Below are 11,007 nucleotides of genomic sequence, written 5' to 3'. Positions count from 1 at the left end.
CTTGTATATTATATACCTCGCTTGTTTTGAAAACAACTTGAGATACACTTTACATGTTATTTCCTTACTGTCTCGTAACGTGGTAAGCTTTTATATCTATAATATTGTCATATATATTTTATTCTACCCCTGTAAACGTTTTTTATGAGATATTCCTATTGTAAAGTTAAATTTTGAGATGTAAGTTGTTTATGAAACTCCCGGCAAATTGTAAATCTATGGAACGCCATTCGTGACATTTATGTATTCGTCACTACTTATAGTATGTATGGCACTCCATTTGGGACACTTTTGATTAATATTTCATTTTTGTCATTTTTATTGTATTTTTGAGTAGAGAAACATTTTATGAATGCTTTTATGATGTTTTGATCAGATTGTAAAGGTTGTTTATTTTTTCTTTTCAGTTTTTACCTTATACTAGAATGATGCACTACGCACCCATTTGATGTCTTGTCGGTGCCTTATATGAATAAAGTTGTGCAAATAAAATTCTTGTTGGTTATCTGGTTGTTTATCCTAGAAACAGCACAGTAAAAACACGAGATAATGGATTCACAACATGGACATGGTGATAACCCAGATTCAAGAACACATGTTCTTACAGATAGTGGACTGGAGCTTTATAATGCTAACATTAGAACTCACTTAAAGAAGATAGAACTTGTTCAAACAGAAATAGAACTTTGCCTTGAAAGATTTTCGACAACAAATTCAGAAGACTATGAGACAGTGTTAAAAATTCAAAAAACTTTAAATTTGTGTCATTGCAAATACAGTCTCTATTCAGAGGAGTACTTGAAATATTTAAGGAACACACGTACAGAGGACAGTCTCAGGATAGCTGAAGAACACAAAAAAGAAGATTTAAAGTACAAAGACATTATTGAACGTGCACTTCAGCAAACGAAGGTTTCAGACAGACACGAAACTTCTTCTCAGTTCACGCATAGATCTGGAGCACATTCCAGAGCTTCTTCCAACTCGAGCTCTGTTGCCCTTAGAAAACGTGCAAAAGCAGAAGCAGCTCAAGTCAAATTGGAATTTGCCTTGAAAGAAGCTGAAATGCAAAAACAGAAGGCATATATAGAAGAACAAGAAAAAATATTGAAGGCTAAATCAATTACTAAAAAGGCAGAATTAGCAGCTGAAATAGAACTGCTCAACTATAAGAAGGAAGCGGCGGCCGCTACTGCAGAGGCTGATGCACTTGAAGAATATGACCAAAATGTGAATGGTAGTAAAAAGTCTGAACTTCTTCTATCAAAAACTGTTTTTGAAAGAACTAATCAATATGTAGAACAGCAGGTACTTCAAGTAAAAGATGTAAGATTAACCCCAGACGTTAATATTGTACCACGTGATCCGTTCACAAATCCGACATCAGGTGATGCAGTCCATCGACATTCACATATGCCAACACCAAAACCGTCACAGCCAAAATATGATGTACCGAGTGTAAGCATGTTAAGTGCAGGTTGTAATGATAACGATATAAATACAAATGCACCGAAATTTCAACCTGACATGAGCACACATCAGAACGCACCTCAATCTCATCCTGATATAAGCATGTATCAGAACGCACCTCAGTTTCATCCTGATATAAGCACACATCAGAATATTGCTACAGATTTCACACGATTTCTTCTAAAGAAAGATTTGCTGTTATCAAGATTAACTACGTACAGTGATAAACCTGAAATGTATGCGGTATGGAAGGCTAGTTTCAAAAACATATTAAGTGAACTTTCCGTTACAGCGATGGAAGAGTTGGATCTTATGGTGAAATGGTTAGGTCCTGAATCTACACGGCATGCAAACAGTATTAGAGCATCAAATATTCATGATCCAATGAAAGGATTACAACGTTTATGGGAACGCTTAGATGAACGTTACGGTTCTCCAGAGTCAGTTGAAGCCTCATTAATTGCCAAATTAAACAATTTTCCGAAATTAACACATAAAGACAACAAAGAACTGTACGAGTTAGTAGACATTCTTTCTGAAATTGAATCCATTAAGGAAGATTCCAAGTATTATTCACTTTTAGCGTATTTTGACTCCTCGTCAGGAGTTCTCCCTATATTGAATAAACTTCCATACAACATTCAAGAAAAATGGACAAATAAAGCATCTCAATACAAAAGAGAAAAACAAGTAACCTTTCCACCATTTACATTTTTTGTGAAGTTTATTCGTGAATTAAGCCAAATAAGAAACGACCCTAGTTTTGCGTATGACCAGACAAATCAACCTAAAAACTCAAACACAACTGCCAAATCACCAGCATACATGTATAAGACAGCTATTTCAGTTCACAAAACCGAAGTTTCTAGTAGTGACCTTGACTTACAAAAACAATGTCTTTTGCATAATACAGGACACTCATTAAACGAGTGTAGAGGATTCAAAGCAAAACCTTTCCAAACACGTATGAAGTTTATCAATGATAATAGAATTTGTTACGGTTGTTGTGAATCGACAAAACATGTAAAACGAACATGTACTAACGCAATTAGTTGTAATGAATGTGGCAGTGACCGCCACCCTGGAGCATTACATATTAATCGCTCTAACACGTCTAACGACTCTATAGATCAGAATAATAATGAATCAAGTTTGCCTGTTCACGGCGGGGAGGAAGAAGTAGAAACTAAGTGCACAGAAATTTGTGGGACATCATTTCATAGTAGATCATGCGCAAAAATATTGCCAGTGAGAGTTTTTAGACATGGACAATATGAGAACTTGAAACTGTACGTTATATTCGACGACCAGAGTAATCACTCATTGGCATCACCATTATTTTTTGACACTTTTGGAGTGCATGGTACATCAGAAGAATATGTGTTATCTTCCTGCTCAGGTCGAGTGAAAATGTCAGGACGTAGGGCAAGTGGATTTGTAGTTGAATCATTAGATGGACAAGTTCAGTTGGAATTACCCACAGTAATAGAATGTGGTAATCTTCCACATAATAGAGAGGAAATACCCACACCAGATATTGCTATCAAACATGACTATTTGAAAAAGATGGCAGATCACTTGTCTCCACTGGACCCAGATTGTGAAATTATGCTTCTCATTGGAAGGGACATGACAGAAGCACATCATGTTTTAGAACAAATTATTGGACCTCGTAATGCTCCGTTCGCACAAAAACTGCCTCTAGGCTGGGTAGTTATAGGAAACATGTGCTTAGACAGAATAAATACTCCTGATGATGTTAATGCATATCTGACACATATTGCACCAGATTGTCAAGCTTCGATCCTTCAACCATGTGCTTACAATCATGACGATCATGAGTCTTTTGGCTGCTGTATCGATAACTTTGGAGTCTCTCATACGAAAGACAATACACATAAAAGTGCAATTTTCGAACGCACTGTACAAGATGACAAATCTATTATCTATAGAAGGTAGACAATTTTCGACATTAAAGAAAACTGATCTTCAGAAGGACAAAGAGGGTAACTGGTGTTCACCTTTATCTTCCCGCACTCCGAGAAGACGTATCCCAAACAACAGAGCAATGGTTTTGCATCGTGCTGAGTCATTTGAGAAAAGTTTTCAGAAAGATCCATTAAAACAAGAACACATAGTTACATTCATGCAGAAAGAGTTTCACTATCGACAAGAATGGGAAACACGCCAAAATTCTTTGACACCACTTCAAAATGTGAAGATCCGTAGACTGTTTGTCGGTACGTCAATTTCAATTCGAGATGCTTCAAAAGCTGAATTACATAAATTTTACGATGTATCTGAGCAAGCAATTGCAGCAGTGGCCACTTTAATCGGTTCTGATGGTATTTTCCGTAAAGTCCGTGTGCGTGTTATCCGGGAAGGAAAACCAGTTGTTTATACACGTTCAGTGACAGAACTTGTACTTTTATTCTCAGAATAGTGATATTATTATGAAAATTAAATATGATTGATATTTGTGACATTAGTAAATAGTTTGACACCTTTTTGTCAATAAAGTTTAGTATTGATATTTGGTACTTGAAGTCAGAGACACTAGGTACATTTTCATATTGTCTGATAATGTAAGATTGATATTTTGTTTTTTCAATTTTTATGAGGTAGTGATATTGTAATATATCAGACGGGGAGTGTTCTGAATCCAAATCCGGAATTGTGGTTACCATTTTTGACTCTAATTTTTGAATCATCACTTTACTTCCTGCTTGTTTTGAAAACAACTTGAGATACACTTTACATGTTATTTCCTTACTGTCTCGTAACGTGGTAAGCTTTTTTATCTATAATATTGTCATATATATTTTATTCTACCCCTGTAAACGTTTTTTATGAGATATTCCTATTGTAAAGTTAAATTTTGAGATGTAAGTTGTTTATGAAACTCCCGGCAAATTGTAAATCTATGGAACGCCATTCGTGACATTTATATATTCGTCACTACTTATAGTATGTATGGCACTCCATTTGGGACACTTTTGATTAATATTTCATTTTTGTCATTTTTATTGTATTTTTGAGTAGAGAAACATTTTATGAATGCTTTTATGATGTTTTGATCAGATTGTAAAGGTTGTTTATTTTTTCTTTTCAGTTTTTACCTTATACTAGAATGATGCACTACGCACCCATTTGATGTCTTGTCGGTGCCTTATATGAATAAAGTTGTGCAAATAAAATTCTTGTTGGTTATCTGGTTGTTTATCCTAGAAACAGCACAGCTTACAAGTCATACATCAAAATCGATTACGTGACTTGATATAGAAAAACTTCGAGAGCAAAACACTAGTATTTGTTATGTCAATGACGTCTACTGGTCCTTTTTCAGAGGTGGATTTAGAGGGGTTTTCAGGGTGCCCGGCCCCCCTTTTGGTGAGAAAAATTTGGTTGTTTGTATAGAGAATCACAAAAGCATGACTAGAGCGAGTCCCCATAGGCAGTCAGTGGGCCCACTCTTATGAAATTTCTCGATCCACCACTGATTTCTGTATACATCTGTCGCAGTGATAGTCGATAGCATATGTAGTGCAGACATATGAAATGTACAAATGTATTAAAACTCTTTAAATAGTTCTTGAACAAACGAATTCAAATTCTTTTCCACTACTTAAAATTTAAACAAGGAAATATTTGTTTAAAACTGACCTCAACAAGTTCACTTCTTGGACGAAGATTATCATTATTATCAGAATCAGCCATCATGTTGCCAACCGTAATGACCGTACCTTGACCTTTCATACACAAGCCGTGTTGACCTTACCTTGACCTTTCATACACAAATCGGACATTTACATATTATTATAAATGATAAATATGCTATTAGCCTAAGCAGTGGTTAATTCAGTCGATTCTTTACATCTATTTATAGCAGTAGCCGTCACGACCCCTTTAAGAGCGACTAAACCCACCAGACAGAAGCTAGCGAACAATAGCTAGCGAACAATAAGACAGCGAACAATAAGGCGATATATCGAGTAACCAAAAAAAAACAGAATAAGACAACAACGGCCGTTTAATAAAAAAATATTCAAAAATATAGCAATTTTAACTCAATTTTGAAATGGTTTTTATCTAATCCATTGATTTAACAAGTACAACTATTCAGTACCACATTAACTCTGCATATATCAACGGATTATTTTTAGGTGTAGGGCCACCAATGCACCCGCTTCAATTTAGAACGTATGTAAAAGTAGTCATACCCTGTAAAATATAGCACCTTTTATGTAATTGTTTAATCTAGAGCTCAAAATTTGAAAAAAATGTCAAAAAATGGGGGTAGGGTCGGTCTATTCCAGGGATTTCAGAGAAAAATAATGAGGGGTGTCACGGGGTATGACTATATAGGTCTTGTAGCAGAAATACAGGCGCTTCTTTTGCGCTAGGTATCGAAGGGTGCTATGTTAAAAAATCTGAAACTAGAGCTCAAAATTTGAAAAATGTCAAAATATTAGGGGGGTCGGCCTATTCTAGGACTTCTAGAGAAAAATAATGAGAGGTGTCTTGGGGTATGACTATAAAGGTCTTGTAGAGGAGAAACAGGCGCTTTTTTGCGCTAGGTATCGAAGGGCGCTATGTTCAAAAATCTGAAACTAGAGCTCAAAATTCGAAAAAAATGTCTAAAAAATAGGGGTAGGGTCGCCTATTCCCAGACTTCTAGAGAAAAATAATGAGGGGTGTCACGGGGTATGATTATACAGGTCTTGTAGAGGAAATACATGCGCTTCTTTTGCGCTAGGTATCGAAGGGCGCTATGTTCAAAAATCTGAAACTAGAGCTCAAATCCGAAAAAATGTCTAAAAAATGGGGGTAGGGTCTGCCTATTCCAGAACTTCTACAGAAAAATAATGAGGGGTGTCACGGGGGTATGACTATATAGGTCTTGTAGAGGAGAAACAGGCGTTTCTTTTGCGCTAGTATCGAAGGGCGCTATGTTCAAAAATCTGAAACTAGAGCTCAAAATTCGAAAAAAATGTCTAAAAAATGGGGGTAGGGTCAGCCTATTCCAGGACTTCTAGAGAAAAATAATGAGGGATGTCACGGGGTATGACTATATCGGTCTTGTAGAGGAAATACAGGCGCTTCTTTTGCGCTAGGTATCGAAGGGTGCTTTGTTCAAAAATCTGAAAGTAGAGCTCAAAATTCGAAAAAAAAATGTCTAAACAATGGGGGTAGGGTCGGCCTATTCCAGAACTTCTACAGAAAAATAATGAGGGGTGTCACGGGGTATGACTACATTGGTCTTGTAGAGGAGAAACAGGCGCTTCTTTTGCACTAGGTATCGAAGGCGGTTTGTTCAACAATCTGAAACTAGAGCTCTAAATTTGAAAAAAAATGTCAAAAAATTAGGGGGGTCGGCCTCCAGGGCTTTTAGAGAAAAATAATGAGGGGAGTCACGGGGTATGACTATATAGGTCTTGTAGAGGAGGAACAAGCGCTTTTTTGCGCTAGGTATTGAAGGGCGCTATGTTCAAAAATCTGAAACTAGAGCTCAAAATTTGAAAAAAATGTCAAAAAATTAGGGGGGTCAGCCTATTCCAGGGCTTTTAGAGAAAAATAATGAGGGGTGTCACGGGGTATCACTTTATAGGTCTTGTAGAGGAGAAACAGGCGCTTCTTTTGCGCTAGGTATTGAAGGGCGCTATGTTCAAAAATCTGAAACGAGAGCTCAAAATTTGAAAAAAATATCAAAAAATTTGTAAGGGTTCCGCGGAACCCAGTGTCTCGCCTACTTTTGCTGTAAATCGCAGGCTCAACAAAAAATGATGACAAAAATCAATAAAAAAAATCCTCTTGATACTATCTTTTGATTGTAAGAAGCTTCTGTCCAAGTTTGGTAAAAATCTAGGATAGTTAATGAATCTAATTAATGTTTTGAAAACTTAAACTGCCGACTGTATGTAATGTTAACTGGAAGAAAGTCTAAGTCCATTTAAAAATAAAATACAGAAAAAATGGAGTTATCTTTTTACAATATTTACTTCTGGATACTATCTTATGGTCATAAATAAGCTTCTGTCCAAGTTTGGTACAAACCCAGGATAGTTTAAGAAAATTATTTAAATTTTAAAAACTTTAACCACAGAGTGAATGTAATGTTTCCCTGCAGAAAAACTAAGTCCATTTAAAAGTAAAATACGGAAAAAATGGATTTATTTTTTTACAAAATTTACTTCTGGATACTATCTTATGATCATAAACAAGCTTCTGTCAAAATTTGGTTCAAACCAAGGATAGTTTAAGAAAGTTATTAAAATTCTAAAAACTTTAACCACAGAGTGAATGTAATGTTTCCCCGCAGAAAAAACTAAGTCCATTTATAAGTAAAATACGGAAAAAATGGAATTTTATTTTTACAAAATTTACTTCTGGATACTATCTTATGATCATAAACAAGCTTCTGTCCAAGTTTGGTAGAAATGCAGTATAGTTTAAGAAAGTTATTAAAATTTCAAAAACTTTAACCACAGAGTGAATATTTGTGGACGCCGCCGACGCCGACGGAAAGTAGGATCGCTTAGTCTCGCTTTTTCGACTAAAGTCGAAGGCTCCACAAAAATAAGGGGGGGGGGGGGGGGGGGTCGGCCTATTCTAGGGCTTCTAGAGAAAAAAAAATAAGGGGTGTCACGGTGTATGACCAAATAGGTCTTATAGAGGAGAAACAAGCGCTACTTTTGCGCTAGGTATCGAAGGGCACTATGTTCAAAAATCTGAAACTAGAGCTCAAAATTCGAAAAAAGTGTCTAAAAAATGGGGATAGGGTCGGCCCATTCCAGGACTTCTAGAGAAAAATAATGAGGGGAGTCACGGGGTATGACTATATAGGTCTTGTAGAGGAGAAAGGGCGCTATGTTCAAAAATCTGAAACTAGAGCTCAAAATTTGAAAAAAAAAGTAAAAAAATCAGGGGACGGCCTATTCCAGGGCTTTTAGTGAAAAATAATGAGGGGTGTCACGGGGTATTACTGTATAAGTCTTGTACAGAAAATACAGGCGCTTCTCATTATTTTTCTCTAAAAGCCCTGGAATAGGCCGACCCCCCTAATTTTTTGACATTTTTTTCAAATTTTGAGCTCTAGATTAAACAATGACATAAAAGGTGCTATATTTTACAGGGTATGACTACTTTTACATACGTTCTAAATTGGAGTGGGTGCATTCGAAAACTCTGAGGGTGGGGGCTAAAAGAATGAAATACCAGAAAATAACCTTTTATTTGGCTTTTAATTTTATTTAGAAAATGTATCAACAAAATCCTAAATATATCGTAAAGCTCTTTCAAATAGAAGCATCGTAATTCCATCGCCAATACGAACGCATACATCCCAAACTTTCATAGTATAAAATGTGTGACTAATTGATAAATGATAATTTTCTAAATATGGAGAATGCCTTCTCTACCTTTGAGACACAGGCACTCGTCTCATATTTTTCTCTTCTATATTACCTTTATAGAGACGAGTTATAAATTATGCGATTGCATTAAAACGTCATTGTGACACTATTCCTGCGCCATAGACGAGTGCCTATGCTTTGAGACTGTGTCCTTGAATTTGGCATAGTCTGATTGTTGCAAAATGCTCGATGATCTAAATATTCTCTCTGTGTCCTACTTTTCTGGGTTTTTTTTATATTATTATTATTTCTGCACAAAGATGATACATTTAATTTAGTTTGGTAAATTGCCAGGCATTTTATAGGGTAACAAAAAAGATCACATACAACATACTTTACAGCCCAATCACTGTTACAGAGACGTCGCGCAAGATACTGGTGACAATTTGAAGGTGATTCGAGAAAAATCGGCGAAAAGGCTAACTGTCCGTTTAGGACGCAACAATTTGCAGAATCGCTAAATAATTTTCGTTACCCAATCTAATGGCAACATAATATCTGTTTTTCATGATATTTTTTTCACGAATAGGTTTCGATTTGAAGCGCGAAATTTTATGAAATAGGCAATTTTGCCGTGTAATGCGTAACATTGAACATTGAGATCTCCAAACATTTTTGATAATGAAATATGGATTGAGTAGCCAAAGGTAGTTCTCATTTGGAAGGAATTAAGAACCATATGTAAAGTTTTGAATTACATAATTTTACTTACATATATGACGTCATACATGTAGAAAAATGACGTCATAGCAACTTTTTGATCTTGTAATGGTGACAAATAATCTAGACTCCAACTGCAAACTTTGAAGATCAAATTCATATACTGAAGGTAATTTTAAAAGGATATCGTTTATATTTATTATTTATAAATTACAAACATTTCTGTTTAAATTGGTACCAAACTTTTTGAGTTAACTTGTTTTAAAAAAAAACTATTGAAAAAATTTAAAATCAGAAAAAATGTCCCGTATCATCTGAAATCCAAACAAATATTCCATTTTGACGATTTCGGGATCTACGATGTATCGCGATTAAATCAGAAGAAAAATACTGATACAGATTTCAAAAATTACAACAAATACTGAACATGATAATATAAATACTGGCTGTTTTTATATTTTATCCTTTTCGCAAATAAAGAAAAGAAAAATCAGAAAAAATGTCCAATGAGACAAAAAACGTCGAAATATAATGAATCGTCATATTTCACACAGAGTCAATACGCAAAAGAAATTATAAGAAGAACTTGTAAAGAATCGATCTTCAAACATGAAACGATATGGGCATGTTTTTGCCTTAGGGAGCTTCCATTTGATTTTTAAGGGGGGGGGGGGGGGGGGGGGGGCTAGAATGAAATTTGAAAAAGAGGGAGGACAGGGGTTTTGAGTGTAAAAAAAGGCAGACAGGAGTTTCGAGTAAAAAAATAATGAATAAGAATGGAAACGGGGAATATGTCAAAGAGATAACAACCCGATCAAAACGTAGAAAACAGCTCAAGGCCACCAATGGGTCTTCAACATGCGAGAAATCCCGCACCCAGAGGAGGTCTTGAGTAGGCCCCGAAATCCTAATGTATACTAGATCAAGAAAATGGACGCCACTCTTCACTTCGAAACACAGAGATGAACTAAAAGTAAAAAAATATAAAAGACTAACAAAAGCTATAGGTACCTGACTTAGGACAGGCGCGAACTGCGGTGGGGTTAAAAGGGCAGTATGAGCAATTGGCAAACAAACCCAGGATAAACTTGTAAAAAAAGGCAGGACCAAATATAGTGAAAATAAAAAGGCAGGACCGAGATAACAACTAAAAAAAATGCCGGACAAAATTTTTCATCCTAGCACCCCCCCCCCCCCCCCTTAAAATCAAATGGTTGCTCCCTTAATGAAATAAAAATATTATTCTATATTAAAATTCGTAAAAAATGATTTGACTTTAGGAAGTTCTGAAACAATCTAAAAGAAGAGTTACCATATTAGATAATTTTCGTAGACAAAACAAGAGTCACCAATCCCTTCAAACAACCGAAATGATCTCTGGTGTTTCAGGAGAATGATTAGTTCCAAAAAAATAAAACACGAGACAAAAAAGACTCATATTTAATTATTGAATGTATTTATAAAC

At 35.6% G+C, this 11,007-nt stretch overlaps 2 protein-coding genes across 2 annotated transcripts in view; one reads left to right on the top strand and one right to left on the bottom strand.

Annotated features, from left to right (window-relative positions):
- The window catches only part of LOC134681682 (uncharacterized), a 35,699-nt gene extending 30,462 nt beyond the window's left edge, over positions 1 to 5,237 (bottom strand). Inside the window, exon 1 of the mRNA XM_063541329.1 lies at positions 5,134 to 5,237. Coding sequence (XP_063397399.1) covers positions 5,134 to 5,226 — 93 coding nt within the window. The 5' untranslated portion in view covers positions 5,227 to 5,237. The remainder of the gene's footprint in view (positions 1 to 5,133) is intronic.
- Positions 1,508 to 4,667, top strand: LOC134728358 (uncharacterized). Its single transcript, XM_063592954.1, has 2 exons — positions 1,508 to 4,257; positions 4,583 to 4,667. Exon 1 carries the CDS (start codon positions 1,528 to 1,530, stop codon positions 3,427 to 3,429), a length of 1,902 nt encoding a protein of 633 aa, XP_063449024.1. The 5' UTR covers positions 1,508 to 1,527; the 3' UTR covers positions 3,430 to 4,257; positions 4,583 to 4,667.
- Positions 5,238 to 11,007: the final 5,770 nt, after the last annotated feature.

The sequence above is a fragment of the Mytilus trossulus genome, chromosome 8 (genome assembly GCF_036588685.1).
Source record: "Mytilus trossulus isolate FHL-02 chromosome 8, PNRI_Mtr1.1.1.hap1, whole genome shotgun sequence".
Classification (NCBI taxonomy): domain Eukaryota; kingdom Metazoa; phylum Mollusca; class Bivalvia; order Mytilida; family Mytilidae; genus Mytilus; species Mytilus trossulus.
The sequence above is the reverse complement of the archived record's forward strand: the minus strand, read 5'-3'. Positions and strand labels throughout refer to the sequence as shown.

What these genes read in the sequence shown, in the direction of transcription:
- LOC134728358 (XM_063592954.1), top strand. Translation starts at nt 1,528, where the DNA reads ATGAGCACACATCAGAACGCACCTCAATCTCATCCTGATATAAGCATG.